Source organism: Sus scrofa, chromosome 8, assembly GCF_000003025.6.
Source record: "Sus scrofa isolate TJ Tabasco breed Duroc chromosome 8, Sscrofa11.1, whole genome shotgun sequence".
In the NCBI taxonomy this organism is placed as follows: Eukaryota; Metazoa; Chordata; class Mammalia; order Artiodactyla; family Suidae; genus Sus; species Sus scrofa.
Window position 1 is genome coordinate 31,262,510 of NC_010450.4, and position 26,491 is coordinate 31,289,000.

The following is a 26,491-nucleotide window of genomic DNA, read 5'->3' on the forward strand; positions in this document are numbered from 1 at the left end:
TGTGAATTTTAAGACTTTCAACCTGAATTTGCAACTTATTTGTACATTGTAGTTTCTGCTCATTGAGGAGAATATGTTTTTGAGGACGTTGTTCACAGCATCACACAGTGTCCCTTTTATGAGGACCCATGGGAGAAATTTCTCTCAGGTCTCAGTACCAGAAAAAGCTGTACTTCTCCTGAGCAACTGGTTTGTTTTCATTTTATGGACACTGAGAATCTTTGTTTCCCCCTTTGCTTTGGCCAGTAAGAAGCTCAGAGCTGAATTTGTGGCCCACCTTTAGCAATTGTACAGGATTTTGTGGCATGCATTGATATACTAATTTTACTTGCTAGCTTTATCCTATATTCTTATCTTAATTTTCTCTACTCTCTGACTTCTTCATTTATTTATATCCTGTTTATATGTATGTATATATCTTCATCCTTTTTTATATAGTAAGATGGAATGTGTTGGGTGTGTATATATGAGAGTATATATACACATGTATACATACATATGTTTATGTATGATTGTGTGTGTATGTTTATTAATAAGCAGCTTCGAATATTTAGCAAAAATGGGATATAAATAAATAGTGCAAGAATACTTATATTACTAATTTCAGCCTTTACTCAGTGAAGAAAGTCCGTGATTGCTTTTAAATTGTTACTCTTTTTGCAATAAAATAACCATGCTTTTGGGTCAGCATAACTAGTACTGTAAATTCCATCTTAAGAATGATTTTTGTCTTTTTTGTTTGTTTGTTTTAGAAAAGGGAGACACTTATGTTTGAAAAAGATTGTGCCACTAAGCTAAAGGAGAAGCAGCTCTTTAAGATATTTCCAGCCATTAACCAAAATTTTCTGGTGGACATTTTCAAGGACCACAAGTGAGTGCTAGAGGATTATCTGTAGTTTCTATTGAGATGTCATTGAAACCACACATCATACATTTTAATCTCTTATTTTTAATTTTCTGGTAAGAAAAATAGTATAGGTATATTATAAACTATTTAAATGCAGTAATGTAGCAAGTGAAAAGTTTCTGTCAATTGGTTCATTCTTCTCAGGTTTTTCTCACATCCATACACTAATATATGTGTACACATGTGTACCTGTTTGCTTTTGTGTATATATATGAATATATATTTCACCAAAAATAGGTTTGTTTTATATTCAGTAAGTTTGCTGTTATTTGTTTTTCTGCCCACACTTTGTTACTTATTCTTTTTAAACTCTATAGTATATTCTATAATATTCTTAAGTGATTTCTAAAGTACCGTGGTTTATTTAAATATGCTGTATTTACAGGCTTTTTTTTTTTTTTTTTTTTTTTTTTTGGTCCCTTTTGCCATTTCTTGGGCCGCTCCTGCGGCATATGGATGTTCCCAGGCTAGGGGTCTAATTGGAGCTGTAGCCACCAGCCTACACCAGAGCCATAGCAACACGGGATCCGAGCCATATCTGCGACCTACACCACAGCTCACGGCAAGGCCGGATTGTTAACCCACTGAGCAAGGACAGGGACTGAACCCCCAACCTCATGGTTCTTAGTCGGATTCGTTAACCACTGCGCCACGATGGGAACTCCCTATAGGCTTTTTGACTGTAAGAAAAATTGGAAACCATGTTGCGCTGAACATCCTTGAACGTACATTTTTGTGTGTGTGTTGAATATTATTGTAGGCTAGTTCCTAAAGTGAAATTGCTGTTCAGAGTGTTTGCATTAAATTTTAGCTGCTGCATGTGGCATTGGATCATACGAATGAGATTAAATGATGTCAGGCCTCAGTATCCCTTATAATAACAGCTCATGAAATTGTGCATTTCTCCAAGAAGATTACAGATGCCAACACATGAAAAATGTCAATCGCTGATTATAAGAGAAATGCAAATCAAAACTACCATGAGATACCACCTCACACCAGTCAGAATGGCCATCATTAATAAATCCACAAATAACAAGTGCTGGAGGGGCTGTGGAGAAAAGGGAACCCTCCTGCACTGTTGGTGGGAATGTAAACTGGTACAGCCACTATGGAGAACAGTTTGGAGATACCTTAGAAATCTATACATAGAACTTCCATATGACCCTGCAATCCCACTCTTGGGCATCTATCCGGACAAAGCTCTACTTAAAAGAGACACATGCACCCGCATGTTCATTGCAGCACTATTCACAATAGCCAGGACATGGAAACAATCCAAATGTCCATCGACAGAGGATTGGATTCGGAAGATGTGGTATATATACACGATGGAATACTACTCAGCCATTAAAAAGGATGACATCATGCCATTTGCAGCAACATGGATGGAACTAGAGAATCTCATACTGAGTGAAATGAGCCAGAAAGACAAAGACAAATACCATATGACATCACTTATACTGGAATCATATCGCCATGAATGAAAGTCTCTACAGGACTGTGGTTGCCTGATGGAGGAGGGAGGGATCGGAGCTGGCTTATCAGTCAAAGTAGAATAAACAGAATCCGCTGATAGCATTGAGAACTATGTAGATACTCATGGCAGAAGATGGTGGCGTATGTATGTTACAGTAGGATACCTGACCCCTTGCTCAGTGGGTTAATTTTATTTTTACAGCGATTCCCGTGGGCGGGTTCGTCGATTAGGCCATGAGGTTGCGGGTTGGCTCAGGGTCTGGTTGCTGTGAGCTGTGGTGTAGGTTGCAGACGCGGCTCGGATCCTGCGTTGCTGTGGCTCTGGCGTAGGCCAGTGGCTACAGCTCTGATTCGACCCCTAGCCTGGGAACCTCCATATGCCTCGGGAGCGGCCCAAGAAATAGCAACAACAACAACAAAACAAAACAAAAATTTTTACAGCTGATGCCAGATTTCCTTTCAGAAGGGCTTTCCGTGTTCGTTACATGCACTGATAGTATAACCCATCCTGGACATTAAGAATCTTTAAAATTTTTGACAATCTGGTGTGAAAAAGATTTCATTGTTGTTTACATTTTTATTTTCCTTATTATTGGTGAGGTAGAGCTTTTTTCCCATTATTTTCTTCTTCTTTTAATTGCTTACTTTTTACCTGTCTTCCTTTTGGTTGTTTGTCTTTCTTTCTAGATTTGTGAGAGCTCTTTATGTATCATGTGTAGTTATCTTTGTTAATAGAAATTACAATAATTTTTCCTGATAAATTCTCTTTGGTTTTATATTTATATATATATACACATATTCATGTTTTATCAGAAAAATCTTTTCCTTTACTGGTTCTGAGTTTTATCTCTTTTTTAGAAAATTTGTCCTACCCCAATATTATACAAGTATTTTCTTCAGTTTTTTGGTTTTGGTTTTTGTTTTTTTCCTTTTTTGGCTGCCCCAAGGCATATGGAGTTCCTGGGCAAGGGACCAGATCCAAGCTGCAGTTGCAACCTACACTGCAGCTGCAGTTGCAGCAATGCCGGATCCTTAAACCACTGTGCTGGGCCAGGGATGGAATCTGCATCCTGGTGTTGCAGAAATGCACCAATCCCATTGTGCCGCAGTGGGAACTCCTTCAGTACTTTTAATAGTTAATTTTTAAAGATTTATCTAGCATTTTTATATGTATGTTCTGAAGTAGAGATTTAATTTATTTGTTTTTTTTCCAAATGATTAACTGGATGAATAGATCATCTTTATCCACTGATATAAAATATCATCATTAATATTTACTATATTCTCAAATATACATTTTCTTTTTAGGACCACCCCCATGGGATATGGAGGGTCCCAGGCTAGGGGTCTAATTGGAGCTGTAGCTGCCAGCCTACACCACAGCCATGGCAATGCCAGATCCTTAACCCATTGAGTGAGGCCAGGGATCGAATCAGTGTCCTCATGGTTACTAGTCGGGTTTGTTTTTATAGATTTTTGATGTGGTGATCTTTTTATAGATAATAGAGTTGTAGCTTCTCGTACATCTGGTGTCTGCCCCCCTTGTAGCTGAAGTTGGTAGGGGGCTTGCTGTAGGCTTCCTGATGGGAGGGACTGATGCCTGCCCACTGGTAGGTGGAGCTGATTCCTGTCCCTGTGGTGGTTGGGGGTGGGGGGGCTTTGTCTCTGGATGAGATTAGAGGTGGCTGTGTGCCTGGGGGGTCTTTAGGCAGCCTGTTTACTGATGGGTGGGGCTGTGGTCCCATCTGGATTGTTGTTTGGCCTGGGGCTTCTTAGCTCTGATGGGTGGGGCTAGATTTTTCCCTAAATGGCCCCCTCCAGAGAAAGGCACTGCTGCTGAATATTCCCAAGAGCTTTACGTCTGATGTCCTTCACCCACAACAAGCCACATTCACCCCTGTTTTCCCAGGAGGTCCTCCAAAAACTGCAGTCATGTGTGACCCAGATTCCTATGGAGACTTTGCTTTGCCCTGGGACCCAGTGCACATGAAAGTCTGTGTGCGCCTTTTAAGAATGGGGTCTCTGTTTCCCCCAGTCCCTTGGAGCTCCTGCTCACAAGCCCCACTGGCCTCCAATGCCAGATGCTCCGGGGGCTCTTTCTCCCAGTGCCAGATCCCCGCACGTGAGGGTTTGATGGCTCAGAACTCTCACTCCTGTAGATGAGTCTGTGTGAACCAGTTACTTTCCAGGGGTTGCTTATATTGCGTAATCGCCCCTCCTACCTCTTGATGTGGCCTCCTCTTTGCCTTCTGGAGTAGGATATCTTTTTGAAAGTTTCCAGTCCATTTGGTTGAAGATTGCTTAGTATTTGGTTGTAAATTTTGTTGTTTTTAGGAGAGAAGTTGAGCTCAAGTCCTTCTATTCCACTATCTTAATCCTGTCTCCTAGTTGAGTTTGTTAACTGCTGAGCTATTACAGAACTCCTGTCATCTTTTTTTAATTATTGTGGCGTTGTAGTATGTTTTGATGTTTGTTATGTTAGGAGTGCTTCTAGTTTGAGTAATGTATGCTTTTGATCTTAATGTATCCCTTAATTTTCTATTTTAGCGAGAATTGTTTTAAATAAAAGCCTATTTAGGAGTTCCCGTAGTGGCGCAGTGGTTAACGAATCCGACTAGGAACCATGAGGTTGCGGGTTCGGTCCCTGCCCTTGCTCAGTGGGTTAAGGATCCGGTGTTGCCGTGAGCTGTGGTGTAGGTTGCAGACGTGGCTCGGATCCCGCGTTGCTGTGGCTCTGGCGTAGGCCGGTGGCTACAGCTCCGATTCAACCCCTAGCCTGGGAACCTCCATATGCCGAGGGAGCGGCCCAAGAAATAGCAACAACAACAACAACAACAAAAAAGACAAAAAAAAAAAAAAAAAAGCCTATTTATTCATTGATTGATTGCTGTTTTAGGACTGCACGTGCAGAATATGGAAGTTCCTGGACTAGGGGTTGAATCAGAGCTGCGATTGACAGCCTACCTTATAACCACAGCAACATGGGATCTGAGCTGCATTTGCAACCTACATTGCAGCTCATGGCAATGCTGGATCCTTTAACCCACTGAGCAAGGCAAGGGATTGAACCCGCATCCTCATGGATACTAGTTGGGTTCATAACCTGCTGAGCCGTAATAGAAATTCCCAATAAAAGCTGTTTTAGAATCTTTTGAGAATCTAATTGAGATTTTTTTTCTTAGTTCATTATGTAATTCATGACAATCAGTAATTTCTGCAATAAAAATTATTTTCAGGCTTTCATTTTTTTCCTTTAATACAGTGCAAGAATTAATTTTAGGATTTTTGGTAACAGTAGTTAAATGAGATTATCTGTGATTTTCTGTTCCTATGTTATCTTTGTCAGATTTTGGTTTTAGGGTTTTATTTGGTGTTTGACTCAATAAAAGAACCTGGCAAGACTGCCATTTTTCTCCATGTTTTGGAAAGTTTAAATAAGTGCCTTGAGGGTCCTGGGGTTGTGCCTTTTTAGGGAGAAGGTCTATAGAACTTTTCACTATCTTTTTAAGGGTATTGCTTTATTCAGATGTTTGATTCCCCCCCCCCCCCCCGCCGCCATGGGTCTTTTCTGTAGTTTGTCTTCTAGAAAATCATCAGTTTTACTTTGACTTTCAGGTTTATTATTGTTAAGTTGTATATTCAGTGATAATTAAAACCATATACTTTTTACTTTCCTTTTTTTTTTTTCTGTTTTCTTTGTTTTTGCTGTTTATCAGATTGGCCTTTTTAAAGAACAGGTTCTTGGTTTATTGATCAAAGTCGGTTTTATAATTTGATACGTTTTCAATTCTTTGGCTAGTTTGTTTCCTTTTAGCCTTCAATAACAAATATATTAAAGAGTATGTTTTTCTCATTTTAATGTTTTTGATATATATGTAGTTTTGATTTTGATATATAGTATTTCACTGTTTTTCTAAATAATCTCTAATTCAGTTTGGTTTTCTCAATTATCCAGGATTTTTTAATTTTCTAAATGGCTTGATAGTTTGTTGGGGGGGTGGTTATTGTTTATTTTATTTCGTTGTATTGGGGTGTAAGAATGCAGCCTAAAAGAGTCCTACTTTTTGGAATTTGAGATTTTCTTTGTGGTTTAATACATGCTCAGTTGTTATAAATATTATATGAAAGTGCTTTTGAAAAAGAATATTCTCTGCTGAGAATGCAGAGTTCTAAATATGTCACTTGAGTCAATTTTTCCTGGTATTATTTTAGTCCACAATTTTTCTGTTTATTTTTGCTACCTAAACAGCTGTTTACTTAGAGTTATGTGTTCAAATATCCCAAGGCACTGGGAGTTAGGAGGATGGTGGTGGCATCTGGCAGCTCTCTTCTCTGGGGACCTCGAGCAAGAAGGCCTGATGTGAAGCTACCCAAAGTTGTGGTTCCCCAGGCAAGGTTAGGGGACTGAGTGAGTCTTCACGATGCTCAGAGTGATTGGACAGTAAGGCCCCTCAGGGTAGCTATTATGGTATTAAATGATTAAAAATTTTTCTGCCAACAGCAGGATAATTTTTTTCTCAGCAGTAGCTTCGGCCGCATCCTGGTAAAAAGGGTTAGGTTTGTTCAGTTACAGCAGTATATATGCCTGTAGTGTCATTTTCCAGAGCCATTCACCTGTAACAACGCCTGTTGTGTGGTGGAGTCTGGCTTCCAGCCCTGGGAATGGGCAAGCCAGGTGATTTTAAGGACAAGTTAGGATGGTGGAAAATTTCTGGTAGCTTCTAGTCCCTAGAAACCCTTATTTGTTGAGCATAAGTGAGGCAGCAAGATGAGAGTGCTCAAGTGGAATTGGTAGTCCCAAATGGTTCCTCTTTAAGGGTTGTCTTTAATAAATTGCAGGATAGCTTAATATCACAGTATTTTGGGTAATCACATTTCAAAAATGGGCCTTCGTGGTCAGCTCTTCATTATCTGGCCGTTGAAAAGATCAGAGGCATCAATAGTCTGAGCAGTATGCAATCATTTATAATTTGCTTTGGAATGAGTTTCTTTAGCTAAAGGGACGTGAGTGTTTTAGATGTTTGTCAGTTTTTGTAGAATCTCATTTTCCGTGTATAATATAGTATCACTATGAAAATATGCTTGAATACTGTAGGGACAGGCGATAGGATAATGTTTACTTTTTCCCTTTCCAGCATAGAATTTCTTTGACTAGAACCCGATGGCATATGTAAACTGTGAAATTTGACAAAATAAAAATGTCAGTTTAAAGACCTATTTCTTGGAGTTCCCATTGTGTCGCAGTGGTTAAGGAATCTGACTAGGAACCATGAGGTTGCGGGTTCAATCCCTGGCCTTGCTCAGTGGGTTACCGATCCGGCGTTGCCGTGAGCTGTGGTATAGGTTGCAGACGCAGCTCGGATCCTTCATTGCTGTGGCTCTGGCGTAGGCCGGCGGCTCCAGCTCCAATTCGACCCCTAGCCTGGGAACCTCCATGTGCCACAGGTGCGGCCCTAGAAAAGGCAAAAAGATGTTTTTGATGTTTGAAGGAAACAAACCACGTGTGAATCCAGCAAGGGACATAAGTATAGGTGATAAAATGAAAGAAAGATTGGTGGAAAATCTACCTTGAATAAAAATAAGAAAACAAATTAATTATCAATTTGTTTTTGATGTTTGAAGGAAACAAACCATGTGTGAATCCAGCAAGGGACATACGTATAGGTGATAAAATGAAAGAAAGATTGGTGGAAAATCTACCTTGAATAAAAATAAGAAAACAAATTAATTATCAATTTGTTACTTTTTGGTATTCATTTCAAAAATTAGTTTTTGAGAGCCTGTAACTTGACACTTTTCCTTGGGTCCTGAAATTCTTGAGTCTTGAAATACACAATGAGCATTTAATTTTGATATTTAAAACTTAGAGGTGAGCCAGTTTTTCGTATTCTTCTAAAATGTTTGCTTATGTTAATGTTTTTACATAACTTTTTTTTAATTGACCTTATATTTGTACTTAAACTCTCTACAGCTATTCTCTAGAACACACAGTGCAATTTCTAAATTGTGTTCTTGAAGGAGACCCTGTAAAAACAGTTGTAGCGCAAGAGTTTGTTCACCAAAACGAGAATGTCACTTCTCATACTGCACAGAAGTCTAAGGAGAAAAAGGTATAGAGCTACTTATTTTTTTTTTTTTTACAATAATGGTAAATAATTGTGTATGAAAATATAATTGGTTTGTTATATAGCTTAATGATTATTTTTCACAATTTGGCATAGACTGGAAATTTAACCACCAACAGCATCTTTGGTTTAGAATATCCCATTTGCTCAAATAATTTATAACTGATTATATTTTTTTCTTCAGTGTCTTTGTGCACAATAGGCACTTGAATTTCTGTGATTTTTTCTGTGTAGATACAAGGTAGAGTTATGAGGCTTAATTGAATATCGGTAGGATGTAATATGATGGGTCTTAGGGCATAAACACGTGGGTAGAAATTTTAACCATTTGAGAAACTGCAAAACATTTTCCCAAAGTTTCCAAACATTATTTTAACATTTTTGTCAGCATTGTATGAGGGTTACAATTTCTCCACATCCTTTCTGACATTTGTTATCATCTTTTTTTTAATGATTTTTATTTTTTCTATTATAGTTAGTTTACAGTATTCTGTCAATTTCCACTGTACAACAAAGTGACCAGTCATACATATATGTCCTTTTTCTCACATTATCCTCCATCATGTTCCATCACAAGTGACTAGATATAGTTCCCTGGGCTATACAAGCAGGATCTCATTGCTTATACACTCCAAATGCAATAGTTTGCATCTATTAACCCCTGATTCCCAGTCCATCCCATTCCCTTCCCCTCCCTTGGCAACCACAAGTCTGTTCTTCAAGTCCATGAGTTTCTTTTCTGTGGAAAGGTTCATTTGTGTCATGTATTAGATTCCAGATATAAGTGATATCATATGGTATTTGGCTCTCTCTGTCTGACTTACTTCACTTACTATGAGAGTCTCTAGTTCTATCCATGTTGCTGCAACTGGCAAATATGTTTTTTATGGCTGAGTAGTATTCCATTGTGTATATATACCACATCTTAATCCATTCATCTGTCATGGACATTTAGGTTGTTTCCATGTCTTGGCTATTGTGAGTAGTGTTGCAATGAACATATGGGTATATATATCTTTTTAAAGGATCGTCTGTCTTTTTAATCATAGCCATCCTAGTGAGTGCGGAATTATTTTATGAGTACTTGGGATTTGTTTTATTTATTTATTTAATCTTATTTACTTTTTAATTAAAGTATAGTTGATTTACATTGTGTTAATTTCTACTGTACAGCAAAGTGATTCAGTTTTATATGTATATATATTTTTTTCTATATTCTTTTCTATTATAGTTTATCACAGGGTATTGAATATAGTTCCCTGTGCTATACAGCAGGACCTTGTTGTTTATCCATTCTATACATAATAGTTTGCATCTGCTAACCCCAAATCCCAATAACCCCCTCCCCACAGGGGTGGGGTTGTTTTACTAGGGTATAGTAAGATACCCAGGCATGGAAGTGTCATGAAGGAAGTAGTTTATTAAACTCACAGATCCTAGAAACAAGAGGCATGGCCCACCACCCAAAGCCACATGAGGAAGCGCACCACAGTCAAGGAAGCAAAGGGAGTGGGGGGGAAATGTGGGCAAGAGCCTTTTTTGTGGTTTCTGTAGGAAGGACTATGTAAGGCAGAGTAATAAGCAGATTTAGGACTGGCTAGCTTGAATAATTTCAGCAGACTCTGGGACGTAAGAACTGTCCCTGGTTTTCTGGCTTCAGTGATTAAAGCAGGTGGATGGTGGCCAGAGAGTGAGATCCCCATAAAGGAGGTGGTTGGAGGTATGGACTCTAGATTGGATGATTGCATGTATAAGGCATGCCAGAAAGCACATTGTCTCCTAGCTCTAGGAATTAGCTAACCCCAAGGTGGGGGTTGCTATGTCACTGGGGGTTATTAGCAAGGCCCCAGCAATCAGAGCATCAGAATACAGGAAAATAAAGACATGGTTAACATAGAAGTGGTATCTCACTGTGATTTTGATTTGAGTATAAGCATTTCCTGGATGACTGGTGATGTTGAGCATCTTTTTATGTGCTTATTGGCTATTTGCATATCTTCTTTGAAGAAATGTCTGTTTATATCCATTGCCCATTAAACTTTTTAAAAAAATTCTTTGGTTACATGAGTTTTGTATGTATTCTACATACAAGGCTCTTATTAGACATAAGATTTGCAAAATTTTTCCTATTCTAAAGGTTGCTTCTTACTTTTTTGATAGTGTCCATTGAGGCACAAAAATTTGGAAAATTGATCATGTACTATTTATTTATTTTTTTTTATTAGATGTACTTTTCTTGTCATATATAAGAAACGATTGCCTAATCCAAGGTCATGAGAATTTACACCTAAGCTTTTTTCTGAGAGTTTTATAGTTTTAGTGCTTACATTTAGATCTTTGATCTATCTATTTGGGGTTAATTTTTGTATATGGTGTGAGATAGGGGTCTGGTTCATTTTTTTGCATGTGAATATCCAGTTGTCAGAGCACTACTTGTTGCAAAGATTATATTTCCCCACAGAATTTTCTTAGCACCCTAGTTGAAAATAAGTTGATTCTAAGTTTATCACTAGACTCTCTGTTTTATTCCATTGATCTGTATGTCTGTCATTATGCCAGTACCACACTATCTTGATTATTGTAGCTTTGTAGTAAGTTTTGAAATTGGGAAGTATGAGTTTTCAACTATGTTCTTCTTCTTTTATTCTTTTTTCAAGATTATTTTGGCTATTCTGGTCCCTTTGCATTTCCATATGAATTTTATGTCAGTTTATGCAAAGAAGTCAGTTGAAATTTTCATGGAGATTTGTTGAGTCCATAGATCAATTTGAGGTTTACTGCCATCTTAACAGTATTGTCTTCCAGTTCATGCATATGGAATATTCAGTAGTACCTTTTGATTTATTTAGGTCTTAATTTCATTCAAGAGTGTGTTGTAGGAGTTTCCGTTGTGGTGCAGTGGTTAATGAATCTGACTAGGAACCATGAGGTTGCGGGTTCAATCCCTGGCCTTGCTCAGTGGGTCAGTGATCCAGCATTGCTGTGAGCTGTGGTGTAGGTTGCAGATGCAGCTTGGATCCTGCGTTATTGTGGCTCTGGCGTAGGCTGGTGGCTCCAGCTCCAATTCGACCCCTAGGCTGGGAACCTCCATATGTCGCGGGAGCAGCCCTAGAAAAAGCAAAAAGACAAAAAAAAAAAAAAAAAAAAAAAGAGTGTGTCATAGTTTTGAGTATAAGTCTTGTAGTTTTGAGTATAAGTTTTACATGCCTTTTGTTAAATTTATTTCTGAGTGTTTTATTTTATTTTATTTATTTTCTGCTTTTTAGAGCCACACCTGTGGCATATGGAAGTTCCCAGGCTAGGGGTCAAATTGGAGTTGTGCCTCAACCACAGATGCAAGCCGTATCTGTGACCTCTGCTGCAGCTTGCAGCAATGCCAGATCCGTTGACCCACTGAATGAGACAAGGGATCACATTTATGTCCTTATGGATACTGGTTGGATTCTTAACCCACTGAGTCAGTATTGGAACTCCTAAGTACTTTATTTTTTGATGCTATTCTAAATGGAATTGTTTTCTTAATTTTATTTTTGGATTGTACATTGCAAATACATAGAAATACAATTGATCTTGTATATTAATCTTGAATTAACTTTAGGCTTTTTTTTTTTAACAGTGCTCAATCATCCTGCTATTCTTATTAATAAGGCCACTCAGTGATAACTTATGTGCTCTTTTTTTCTTTGATTATTTCACCATCACTTAGCTGATATATAGGACTTATAGGACTTAGATAATTTTGGTATTCATGTGACCTGTTAGTGTCTTGTGAATGTCATGTGTGAACCAAACCTAATTTGGTTTCACACAGGAACCAAATCTTACTATGGATGCTCTGTGGATAGCTGCAGTATATTACAAGATTCAGAAAGTATACGAAATGATGATGAGACCGTCAGTGCCAAAAGGGGGGTGAGGATTATTTTTTCTCCCAATAATAGAGCAAGACCTATTGATAATGTGGTGATTGAGGAAGTGATGGGGAGAAGGTGTGCTTGCTCAAAGTGGGAGATAGTTAGAAAATGTTGGAATCAGAAAAGGAGATTTTATGAGTTGTGTAAATGTTGGCCAAAATGTAAATTTGGGTAAGATATTCTTGTGATTATTCTTAGCCTTTCTCAAAAAAAAAAAAAAAAAAAGTAGGCAAGCGTCACAGCACTGATAGAAATCTTTTAAGATTTGTGAGCAGAATAATCTGTCTTTGATATCCAGGACCCTATGGGACCAGAGGTACTACAGGGTCGTATCAGGATACCAGTAACATTTTGGTTTATCTGCTTTGTTCAAGAAACTAACATTTATTTAAAACTGTGTTTTTTAATACTACTTTTTCCCTTTAGCTTTTAATGAAATTTGCAAGTTTGTTACCATAGGAAGTGGTTTGGGTATTGTAGTATATTATGCTTTCAAGAGAATAAGTGACACTAATTAGATGAATTCTTAGGAAGCATGTGTTTCAGTTGGCCTTTGTTAATGATATTATAGTAAACCACATCACTATGGAAGGAATATAAAAGTAAGTTTTGGTTCTGTTTTATTTTCTTAATTTTTTAATTTTTTTGTCTTTTTAGGGCCGGACCCGAGGCATGTGGAAGTTCCCAGGCTAGGGGTCGAATCGGAGCTGCTGGCCTACGCCACAGCCACAGCAACACAGAATCTGAGTTGCATCTTCAACCTACACCTCAGTTCATGGCAATGCCAAGTCTTTAATCCACTGAGCAAGGCCAGGGATTGAACCCAAGTCCTCATGGATACTAGATGGGTTTACTACAGCTGAGCCACATGGGAACTCCAGTTCTGTTTTAAAAAAGAGTAGCTATTTGATAAACAGCCTCTCATTATATACTTATTTTAAAAAATAAGAAGTGAAGGGTGTCTTCCCAGAGAACCAAGAGTAATTTGCATATTGAGTATAAACACCAGCAGAGAGAGACTTGAAAGCTGTGAAATATTTATGTTAGGCACTATGGGGTTTTCGAAGGTCATAGAAAGCATTTTTATTATCCCTTCCTGCAAAATCTTTGATTTTATTAGGGATGCAAGCCATATACTCATAGAATATTTAAGTATTATTATGAAAGAAGCTTGTGTTTAATTACTAGTGAGAGCAACATAAGGATGTAGGTCTTATGAGTATTCTTAGGTAAGAGAGAGCCTTGGATTTTTGTTGCAAAATTAAATCATATTAAATCTATATATTTACAGATTTTCAACTCTGGTAATGAGTTAGAAACAGGATAGTGCATTTTATTTTCTATTTGGTGGAGAGCATTGAGACAAATTTGCATAATTATTATTTTCATTACCTTGTGTTTTAAATTAGTTTAGTCTTTTTAATTTAAGATTCCATTTTGAGGGAGTTCCCGTCGTGGCTCAGTGGTTAACAAATCCAACTAAGAACCATGAGGTTGCGGGTTTGATCCCTGGCCTTGCTCAGGGGGTTAAGGATCTGGCGTTGCCATGAGCTGTGGTGTAGGTTGCAGACGAGGCTCAGATCCCTCATTGCTGTGGCTGTGGTGTAGGCTGGCGGCTACAGCTCCGATTCGACCCCTAGCCAGGGAGCCTCCATATGCTGCGGGAGCGGCCCAAGAAATGGCAAAAAATCAAAAACAAACAAACAAAAAGATTCCATTTTGAATAACAGCTACTTAATTTTCCAGAAAGCTCAAAAAGTCAATACTACCACGGTGGCTGCTTGGTAGTCAGCTGATTGAAAACTGCCCCATAAACCTACTTAGGATTTTTACTAACTAGGCATGGTCGCTCCAGGTGCACTTCTGTTTAAAAAAGAATGCTACTCAGTTACTTTATTGATTGATTTTTAAAAATATATAAATTTAAATATGCCATTATTTCCCTCAGTGATTGGACTGACCCTTTGAATGGGTTTACAAACTAAAATTTGGGAAATAGTGCATTAAGAAAATGAACGTTTTTTCTTTGACTATATTATATTCAATCTTGCGGCCTGATTTTTTTTTTTTTTTAGCCACCCCACAATATATGGAGCTCCCAGGTCAGGGATCAGATCCAAGCCACAGCCCCGAACTAAGCTACAGCTGCAAACACCAGATTCTTAGCCCACTGTGCCAGGCTGGGATCGAGCCTGTGTCCCAGCACTCCAAAGATACTGCCGATCCTATTGTGCCACAGTGGACCTCCTGGCTTGATTTTTTTTTTTTTTTCTCCTGGCTTGATTTTTTTACCTTCACAATTTTAGAGAACTTTTTAACATCTTCTAAGATAAGAATGGTTAAAGAAAAGTACGTTATTGCATGAAACAGTTAATTATAATTGCTAAGTCCATGGCTTACTAGATAGATAGTAGGCTACATCTGAAAGAAAGATAAGGAGTTCCTGTCGTGGCGCAGTGGTTAGCGAATCCGACTAGGAACCATGAGGTTGTGGGTTCGGTCCCTGCCCTTGCTCAGTGGGTTAACGATCTGGCGTTGCTGTGGTGTAGGTTGCAGACGCGGCTCGGATCCAGTGTTGCTGTGGCTCTGGCGTAGGCTGGTGGCTACAGCTCTGATTCGACCCCTAGGCTGGGAATCTCCATATACCGCGGGAGCGGCCCAAGAAATAGCAAAAAGACAAAAAAAAGAAAGAAAGATAAAAATTAGGAGAGCCTAGTTTTCATATATCTTTTTTGAAGGTAAAGTTTGTATTTTCTACTTCCTTTTGTATTTTACTTATTGTGTAACATCTTACAGGTGAAAAAATTAAAAGAGACTGAAGAGACATCAAGCGAACCGTCTTTCCAGGATTTTGAGTACCCCGAGTATGATGACTACAGGGCAGAGGCTTTCTTGCACCAGCAGAAGAGGATAGAATGCTACAGCAAGGCGAAAGAAGCTTATCGGATGGGGAAGAAAAATGTGGCCACGTTTTATGCCCAGCAGGTAAAGAGGAAAACATGATACTTTCTTTGTCCCTTGCGGTGTCTGAATAATCTTGAAACCGATAATACTCATACTGTGACTAGATTTAAGTTATTCTGGGGAATGTAGATTGTATAAGTGATATAATGCATCCTAATAGTAATACATGGTTCTGAGAATTCCAACAGTCTGTATTTTCTTTTAGGTTGGAGTCTCTCATTCAGTACCAAAAATCAGATACAGATTTTTTGGAGGCAAGGCAGCAGAGTGCTAATATTGGCCATCTCGGGATGGGATTACAGAGGCCTTGTGCTTTCTATCATGCTTGAATTATTAGTCATGTATCACTTTCATAGTCAGAAAAAGAAAGTTACATTAATCTCTTTTGGGGAAGTAAAATTTCTCCGTGGGCTTATTTGACCTGGTATTACAAGAAATTTGATTAAGTTTTTGTGGTTCCGTATAGCTTACTTTTTTATGACTGAACAGAAAAAGTATCAAACAGTTATAAAGTCATGAGCAATAACAGTAAACCTTGAGGATGACCTCAGGAGCAACTATGAGGTGTTAAAAGGCATGAGACTCAGGATTATCAAAAGATAAACCAGTGAATTTCCTTCTTGAGATGGCTCATGTTTATTTAAGTTATTTTAGATTTGTTGTTCCCTTTTTCGTTCTTCCTTTATTTGGGGCACTGTTTCCTCATTGCCTACTAAGTAATAGACATCAAAAGTGACTACTGGTGATGTGTTTATAATTAAAGGGTAGTCTTCACGAGCAGAAGATGAAAGAAGCCAATCACCTTGCTGCCGTGGAGATCTTTGAGAAAGTCAATGCCTCCCTGCTGCCCCAGAATGTTTTAGACCTCCATGGGCTGCATGTGGATGAGGCTATCGAACACTTGACGACAGTTTTACAGCAGAAAACTGAAGGTAGGACCACAGTCTTGACAAGTTTTCAGTAGAAATATGTCTTTGCTTATACTGGTGTAACTTAGACATTCAAGGGAGTCTGGATGTGCAAGACTAAGGATATCTCTGCCACACTTACTGATGTTTGATCAGGATTATTCTTCAAGAGAACCTTCTTGGGAAGGAAGTCTAACTGCCACGGCCCTTTTAATTTTCCCATTTTCAGTTATGTTTGTATTCCTCTGTTGTATTTTATCAAAGAGAGAGCATGATATAGTCTGAGAATTCCCTGGACCTTTCAGGAATATTATACATCTTTGATTAATAGACATTTACTAAAGCTAATGCCTACTTATTAGTTGCGAGTTGCTCGACAGATGTTTAATAAAATACTTAAGTAAATAAGATGATAGGACTTATATAGAGTTATCTCAAAGGCAAGATTTCTGAGTGCTTGCATTCTGAAAAGGTGGTACATCCTTCTCCCATTCTGCCTGTATTTTGTCTTTGCAGGTCAGTAGGAAAGGCTACTGCCTACCTCTTACAATCAATATCATGTATTTCTCATACATTAAAGTTTTCTTGTTGGTTTATCATTTTGTTTTCATCACCAGGTGGTAGTAAAACCTAGACTCTAATACTAGGGTGTCATCTCCTTTCACCACTGCTAGAATATTTTTGAATTCTCAACTTGACTTTCTGTTTATCTTCCATTTTATTGTGGAGGTATAGAATCCATGCCTCAGTTATTATTTTGTGTTCCATGATACTGCCCTGTTATTTTTAGCTGTATTGTGCTGATTAATTAATTTGTATATATTTTAGAAAGTTTTATAGTGTATATTATACAGGGTTATCAGTTCAACACATATCAGTTGTAAATAAATACTTGATTAAATATAATTGATGTAAAAGGTTGAAATTCATGGAAACCATGTTGAAAAGGTTGCAGAGTAATATAATGAACATCTCTGTATCCGTGAACCCAAGTAACAAGTGATAGCATTTTAACATTATAGCTTTTTTTTTTTTTTTTGCTCCTGCCTTTGCATTCTCCCCAATTCTTTTCCCTTTCTCCTCTTCCTTCCTGATGGAAATCAACATCCTTCAGTTTGGTCAATATTCTCCTGGCTGATTTTGAAAGAAAATACCTTTACTACATGTACGTTCATTCATCATCAGTCTAGGTATTACTTTAATCAGTCATGGTATTAGGACTCTATATAGGCAACCAAACCACTTATTTTATTTTCACCCATTATGGTTTTTAAGATCTACTCATCTTGATAAATTGGGGTTTTTTACACTGTAACTGCTGCATGGTATTTGTGACTGTATCACAATTTATTCATCCCTCTATTGATGTGACATTGAATTATAAGGTTGCAGTGAGCTTTATTTTGTGCATCAACATATGTACTCTTATCACTATCTTTTTTCCTGGCTCCCCCTCCCCTTTTTTTGGGCTGCGCCTGTAGCATATGAAAGTTCCCAGGCCAGGGATTGAACCCGTGCCACTGCAGTGACAATGCTGGCTCCTCAACTGGCTACACCACACAGGAACTCCCTTTCCTAGTTTTTATATTGAAAAATTAAAACCTACAGAGAAGTTGAAATTGCACAATACACATTCGCATATCCTTTACCTAGATTGATCAGTTGTCAGCATTTGATCATATTTGTTTATCTCTCTAAACTTGCTTTTTGCTGAACCATTTGAGAATAAGTTGCTAAACATTGTGGTGCTTTTCCTTTGAATACCTAAGCCTGTTTATCTCTTGAGAACAAATACATTCCCTACATAATCACAATACCATTATCATTTTTAAGACACCTAACATTGTTATAATAATATTGTCTAATATACAGGCTGTATTCAGATGTTTCCAGTTGTATGGAAATGTCTTATGTTGCTGTGCCATTTTCCACTTCCAATTCAGGATCCAGTCATGCATCGCATGTTCCAGCTGATTGTCCCAAGTCTGTAGCCTCCTATAATACAGAATAGTTCCTCTGCCTGTTTTTTGTTTTCCATGTCATTAACATTTTTGAAGACTCCAAGCAGTTGTTTGGCAGATTGTCCTACAATTTTAATTTGTCTGATTGTTTCTTCATGATTAGCTTCAGTTTACAATTTTCTTGGTAAAAATACCACATAGGTGCTGTTAGATCATCCATGGTAACCTCATCAAGAGACATATTTGGTCAGTTTGGCCCAGTATTGGTGGTGTTAAATTTGATTTCTTAACTAAGGTGGGATTCTATCAGATTTTGCTTTGTAAATGTACCTTTTCTCCCCCCTTTTTTTTTTTTTTTTGTCTTTTTCCTATTTCTTGGGCTGCTCCTGCAGCATATGGAGATTCCCAGGCTGGGGGTCCAATCGGAGCTTAGCTGCCAGCCTACGCCAGAGCCACAGCAATGCGGGATCGAGCCCCGTCTGCAACCTACACCACAGCTCACGGCAATGCCGGATCTTAACCCACTGAGCAAGGCCAGGGATGGAACCTGCAACCTCATGGTTCCTAGTGGATTTGTTAACCACTGCGCCACGATGGGAACTCCTCTTTTCTCCCTTTATAATCTGTTAGTAAATTTTGGTATTTGATACTTTTTGTGAATAACTATTCTTCTATAATTTTTTGCTTAATGATTTTAGTATCCACTGATGATCCTTGTCTGCATCAATTATTATATTGGTGGTTACATAATAGTGTTTTATAATTTGTGTTCATTCTATGTTTATTAGCAGGTATTCTTTGATAAAGTAGAGGATCCTCCTCCCCTAGTTGTTTTTTAAATAGAATTTTGAAAAATCTTAGAGAGAATCTAGAAAACCACAACAAAAAAGATTAGAAAAGAGAAAATTTAAGAGCAGTTTAAATACATCATTTAATCTGGAGAAAAGAGAAACTCTTATATAGAAATATTATAAGAGAATATTCTGTCTATAGAGGATGAATAAATCATTTACCAAAATTTGATTATCTTCTGTATTCTAGACATCAAGGATAAGGCAGTGAAAAAAAACGCAATCTTTATAGAGTTTAAAGATGCAGTCCTTATGGAGTTTGCCATCTAGTAGGAGAGATGATAGTAAATAAATGGTTACATAGTTACTTTAGCATTGTGATGAGAAAGTACCAGTTGCCATGTTTCATTTAGAGCAGATTCGCAGGTCCCTTCGTAATTGTTCCTTGCCTGCCTCTGGCCTCTGCCTTCCCATCTTGTGTTTCACTTTTCCCCCTTTTCTGTATGTTTATCTATATTATCGCTTGTCAACCGCTAGACTAGGCTCCCTATTAATAGCCTCTCATAGTGCGCCTATGTATCACTGTATTTGTAAAAAGCTTGTTTAATTGTGCATGCTACCTATAGTCGTCTATAGTCACTGAATGTCACCACCAGATGGTGGTAATATTGTTGAATGGAAATGTGTCCAGGGCAGTCTGCGGGCTCACCTTGCATTGCTTTTGGTCCAAAAAGGTGATTGTCAAAATTGGGAATTTTTTTTTTTTAATTAAAAAGATATTTGACCTTTATATGTCTTCTGATTGAAGTATATGCTGCTACTACCCATGAAACTTTTTTGCCCCCAAATAACCAGAAGCAGATAGAGCCTTGAGATCTGACTGACTCTATACAGATTTATAGGGAACAGAGGAACATGTAAGATGGCACCATGGGGATACCAGCAAAATCCAGACTGCGACTATCTAGGATAAATACTGTAATTTTTCCAACAAATTATGAAAAAGGAAAAAGAAAGAAAAAAGAAAAAAAAACTATATGGAGAGGGAGAACCTATAGATTAAAAGTTTAGAAAAATATAAACCAAATATAATGTGTGGACCTGTATCAAGCCTTATTCAGACAAATCATTGTGAAAACACTTTTTTGAGATTATTGGGGACAATTTTTAGCCATTTTTAGAAACACCTTAAGGAATTGTTTTATTTTTGGCCACCCCCATGGCTTGTGGAAGTTCCCACTCCAGGGACTGAACTTGCAACAGTGACCCAAGCCACTGCAGTGACAACACCAGATCCTTAACTGCTGCACCACAAGGGAGTCTCCTCAATATTTTAAAATTATCTATTTGGAATCGTTTCTTAAGTTAATAATTATCTTTAACATTAAGATACAGTCTGTGCTGTAACGAGTAGATTTGCTAATGGCTATTCCTGAGGGCAATAGTCTGTAAAGCACTTGCTTTATATCCCATTTTACTGATAAGGAAGTTGTCACGGATAGGCTCAGTAACGTGTCCACGGTCCTGTCACAGAGTCATTTAGTGGCAGAGCTGCTAATCAGACCAAGGCTGCCTGGCTTCAGAGTTAATAGGGTTGTTATAAAGATTCCTAGTTAATAAATATAAGTCACTTGAAACAATGCCTGACTCAGTGTGTAGTAATTGTTAGGTATCATCGGTATTATTGTTGTCATTATTTCAGAGAGAAATTCTGGTAGCACATGGAAATCTTTCTCCGTACAGAAGTCCTACTTACATCTTTAGATGGATGAGTTGCTATGAGGCTTCCATACCTAAAATGTAGATGAAACATACATTTAGAAATGTTAATTTGAAGGCTTTTTAAGTAATAAATCTCTGAATCCTCATGCAAATAATTTCCACATGTGTTTAAATAAAGGTTTGTTTTCTGTGGAGAATATCAGGGAAATCAGTTTTAACTGTTGCAATTCCTGTTGTAACAGAATTTAAGCAGAATGGGGGTAAACCCTATCTTTCTGTGATTACGGGGCGAGGAAACCACAGCCAGGGAGGAGTTGCTCGCATCAAACCAGCCGTCATTAAATACCTCACAAGCCATAACTTCAGGTGAGTATAGATTTCTGTTATTGATCATGGCAGTTAGTAATGGCAGATAGTAAACACTGATAGTATGCTCAGAACCATTTGTTAAAAATAGTTAAATTTAACCATCTGACCTGGCCACAAATTCATGCTTAAATTATGATATGCAACATTCTTTACTGGATATATGATGTCCAGTGAACCAGAAATGAAAGGAGAATGTGTTTGTTGTTGAAGTAATCGTCTGACAAAACTATTTCTATCATAAATGTAGTTCAAGAATGAAGATTTGTTGATGGATAAATTCCCTGAGGGTGTGTAATATATCATGAAGTACCCCCTTGCCTTACTTCTGTTTTCTATAATTGTTTATGCCATGTAGTAAAACATCGGCTACATCATAGAAAATGGTAGCATTAATTCTGAGTGTAAAAACAGATGACATTTCATAGGTACTTTTATAAAGGAGTAGCTGGATCAGAACATTATCATGTTGGGATTAACGATCTATTAGAGACGAGTGTTTCTTTAAATTTTAGCCTGAGGGAGTTGAAAGCATTTCATGGCCTGATGAATCAGACTTACCTATTAGAGATTTCTTCTTGATACTAATATAATGCATAGAAACAATGTAATGGACAGCATCTGGGTCTTTCATACAGCATGCTCTTCTTCATGACGGTCAAATTTAGGCTTGAAAAAATTTAAAGATCCTAAATTGTAATAACAACTAAGTTAGGAATAACCCCCAGCCTTAGGCTTGTATTTATTTTGACAATAGATTAAAATGAACATAAGTATAGATATTAGTCATGGATTTAACTTAAAGGAGAGTACTTTGGTAGTGACTATTGTGATTAGCATAGGCACTGGATAATTGATTGCAAGATATATTTTGTAATCAGTTTGAAATTTTTATCTTTAAAATGTTTTGTCTCTTTTCATTTTTGCAGGTTCTCTGAAATTAAACCAGGGTGCTTGAAAGTCATGCTAAAGTGAAATAAACACCCTTGACTTACAAAGTGTGAACTTCGTAGGTTAAAATTAGTTTTATTTGCAGTGATTTGTCAGTTTTACTGTAAATATGTTTTATTAGAAATAATGTCCAGTTATAAAACAGAAAAACATGTTTCAAAATTCAAGAGAAGTTTAATTTTTTACTGAATCAAATGCCAAATATGTTGTCTATTAAAAATACTAAAGAGGATTTTTACTGATCACAAGATGTCTAAGAAAATTATCAGCTACAGTTTTAAAGACTGAAATGCTCTGATTCTTTCTCAGACAGAAAATGTTACCTTTGTATTAATTGTTGTTTGACATTTAGTAAAGTCTTAAAGGCTTCTTTGAGAGGTATTTAAAATGCTTTGAGACCTAGTTCATGCCCTTCAAGGCTTGTATTTAAGAAAGAAGAAGCATTAGTGGTGGTAGTAATGAAAGACAAAAACACTTGAGTGTTTTTTGACTTCAAAACAATACAAAAAAATCATTTTGCCCTATCCTACTGGAAGGAAGACATGCATTGTACCTTCTGCTTTGTATATGATCATTCTCTCTTACCTTTTGTTCCTTTGTTCTCTGTGTGTGCATTTTCTAGGAGTAAAATTGGGGTCTGAGATTATATTGCAGTTTTATACCTTCCATAGCAGACAAGTTTTCAGAGAAGGAGAAATGGTTAGATATCTCCCAAGTGTTGCTGTCTTCTAGAACTGTCTAAGTGGTATTTAAGACAGTACTAAAGAGCTATATTTTGTATTTTGAGGCATGTAATTTCTAAACTGCAAGAGGTGAAAATCCTATTAAGACAGATATAGAAAACATTTTTGATATAATCATAAAAGAAATTCTTAACATTTAAAAGTTTTTTACCTTTATTTTTAAAAAGAGCCAACTTTCTGAAAGGAAACTTTCATTAACTTCTGTTTTTTGGTGAGCTAAAGAGTCCTGTTAGTATGTCAGTTAACATTTCCTTTACACAAATTTATGTGGTAAAGTGTAATTTTCCAAATGAGACACTGGCTTAAATAAATTTGACTTTGGATATGGAGACTATTTTCAACATACGTAATTTTAGCAAACAATTGTATTGCTTTTTGATAAGCTTAAAAATTATTTGGATCAGGAATTACAGTATTGCGCTATTACTGAAAGAATGCTGAATTACAGAATGGTTTCCCAAAAGAATAGACATTTTAATGAAACTGAAACTCAAAACCACATTTTTATATATCATGAAAGCATGCTTGTAAGAGAAGAGCCATATCATTGAATTTATTTCCACAAAAATAGTCATGTATGTTTATTAGTTAGAAATAGTGACTAGTATTGAAGTATTATTCACATTGTTATGTTTGTAGCAATCTGTTTAAAAAAGAAAAAGTGCCAACAATTTGGCATATGTTTTTTGTGATTTGTATACATTAAAAATAAAGCAGTTCCTTTCGACAACTTATAAAATTACAACTGTTAAATATTTCTATGTATAAATTGATAAGAAATAAGAAATGTGAATAGCTACTAAAACCTAGAATTATTTGAGTGTGCAGCTGCATGCTCATTTTCTGTGTTTTTATATTTCCTCACCCAGTTTTAAAAAAATGCATCGCTTTTGAGCACTTCAGCTGTACGTATTTCAGTATTATTTATTATAATTATGATTAATATGGGAGCAGTCAAAAAGAACAAGAGGTGAGGTATTTTGCGGGCAGAAATCAAATGAAAAGAAGCTATGTTTTTTACTATATCAACTCTAATTTTATGCTTTATTTTGGTAGATCTAGGATATTCTTAATCATCATTCATAAATATACAGGCAAATTGTGAGCATCTTAAGTGTTTTTATGAAATTGTAAACAAAGCTACCAAACTGCCTCCTACCCCGCTGTCTGGCGTAGTTTAAACAACACATAATTATGAAAGAAAATTTTATAACTGCTCCTTTCTTGTTTTGCCTGTTTCTAAACCTGCAGGCCAAAGGTAAACAAGAGTTTGGGGATTATCACATTTTTCTCTTTTGTCTATTTCTAAATCCCGTTTGTCAAAACTAAAGATAGTGTGGAGCTTATCAAAGCTTTTGTGTATGTATTGGTATATTTGTGCTAACATATGACTTATTAGAATGGCTTTTTGCACATTTTAGCAGTACAACACTTCTGTGATTTGGAAGGTTTTAGTAACAACTATCGTCTTTCAGCAGTCTCTGATGACTAGCTACCAGGGGGAAGAGAACTAATGTGAACCCACAGGGAAAGTGGGGATGGACTGAGGGGACTCTTAACACTATTTTCGATCTATTCATTGCCTTCCATCAACATGAAAAATGGAAGCATGTTGTCTTACATTCATCTCAGTAGTGTGTTCATGTTGAGGTTTCTTCAGTTTATTTGTGTTTCAGTACTACTTGCAATTCAGTGGCCTTTAAATGTAGGACACTGTGTAGTTGAAATCCTGACTTATATGCGTCTTGTGTATTGTAACACATTTTTTAAAAAAAAGCTAAATAATTCTTTTGGATTGTTTCCAGTCCTTTATTTTGGTGTTTTTCTGTTTAAATTCAAGAGTTTTGTATGCTTAGGAAAACGACATGTGTAGTAGCAAGATGGGTTATTTCTCAGCTTGAAATTGGAAACTTTGAAACTCAGGAAATTGCTCTGACAATGTTTTAACTGCTTTCAATTTAAGAAAATGACAAAATATATAAAAAAAAGACACAAAAATAACGTGTGCTCTTTTTTCCAAGTGCTTTTTCTAAGTGCTTTTTCCGTTGTGCAATTGAGGTGAAGTTTGATAATTTTTCTGTGTAGTGGTTAAATATTGCTTATTTTTATTTACATGGTAAAGAAAACAGATTTAAATGTTTGCGTGGCCAAAAAAATTTGTCATCTAAAAGGTAAAGTAAGTTTATGTAGAATGTATGTTAATGGTGCTTATTTTTAAAATGTAATTCAAGTTTACAGTGTTAATTAATGTCTCTCTGCAGAATTTATTAGAGAAATAAGGCTAGAACACATCTACATCCTGAAGAGCTTTTTATAACTTCACATTATATGATGACAAATTTTATTATTTTCCTTGAGGTTGAGCAGTTGACTTTTATGGTCCAAATGATGAACCCGTTAACACATGACTGAATTAACCGTGAGACTTTGCATTAAAATGTGACATTACAGCTGTCAGTTGGGGAATATATTATAAACATTTCAGACAGTATATCAGAAACAATGCTTTCATTTGTATTATAAAGAAAATGTAATTTTGCTGTTATCGCTGTACTTTTTTATTGAAAATGTTTTATAACTTTGCTTTTAAAATTTCTTATGAAACCATTTGCAAAATACATACTTAATTTAATAAAATACTTCAGCCACTGTCCAGCGTGAGGAAATCCTTCATTTGATGTGCTAGGATTAGTGGTTTCATTATTAAAGTGTATTTTTATGTGTAGCATTGTAATTTCTTGTTTTTTTTTTTTTGCCTTTTCAGGTTTTTGTTTTTATACTTTTTTTGTATTAAAAAGAAAAGCATAATTACCACAAATTACAAAGGACCAAATAGGTCTAGACTAATGAATGAATCCCTTCAGCCTAGAAAGCAGGTACTCTTAATAACGTTAATGTTATAACACAATCCCATTCAAGTATTTTACATTGTTTTCATCCTTTTAAATGTGATATCCTAGCACATGAAAGGCTAAGTGGAGCCTTCTCCGCAAAGCCAGATGACAGGCTTTCGCCTCCGGTCAGAAATGGGCTGTACGTTCTTATCTCTGCCTCTGCTGTCAGCAGGGCTGATGGAGAGGATGGGGCTGGGGCAAATCCAGCAACTCTTCCACTCAGGAGCTACTCTGGGGTCCCATTCAGGAGGGCACCAGATAATCCAGGCTGTTCCACCCAGGGTGTTGGCAAAAAACCACCCCCACCCCCCTAGCTAGTCTTCCTTGCCCCTTCTCCCCACTTTCTGAGTAGCTTTCTTTTTAACAATCAATTATCAGGAAAGGGGGAAAAAGAGCTACAATAGAACTAACCCAAAACATAACAACTTTGACATGGGCGTTCCACGCCTCGCTCTGAGCCCAGGGGGCCCAGGCCAGGGCAGCCTTCCTTGCCAGTAGTGCATTTACTCCCGGGTTCAGGAGTGAGTGAGAGAAACCTGCCCCTTAGCAGGGCTGAGGTACACAGACCTTCTGATGTTTGATGCCCAAAGGTGGTGTTAGCATGGACAAATCATGGGAGGGTACAGGATAAACAGAAGGATTTGGGCAGAACTTGCTTTGTGTCTCAGATCTTGGATCCCCATGGACAATGGTAGGTGCAAAGTGGGAAGCCTTGATGGCCCTTGTTCCTCCTGGAAAGCTTGTCACAGATACATAGGTCCTACAT

The 26,491-nt window shown here is 37.1% G+C and overlaps 1 protein-coding gene across 1 annotated transcript in view; it reads left to right on the forward strand.

Annotated features, from left to right (window-relative positions):
- Positions 1-25,484, forward strand: part of N4BP2 (NEDD4 binding protein 2) — a 71,052-nt gene extending 45,568 nt beyond the window's left edge. Inside the window, 6 exon segments of the mRNA XM_021101117.1 lie at positions 753-871; positions 8,358-8,496; positions 15,222-15,410; positions 16,153-16,321; positions 21,014-21,137; positions 22,067-25,484. Coding sequence (XP_020956776.1) covers positions 753-871; positions 8,358-8,496; positions 15,222-15,410; positions 16,153-16,321; positions 21,014-21,137; positions 22,067-22,112 — 786 coding nt within the window. The 3' untranslated portion in view covers positions 22,113-25,484.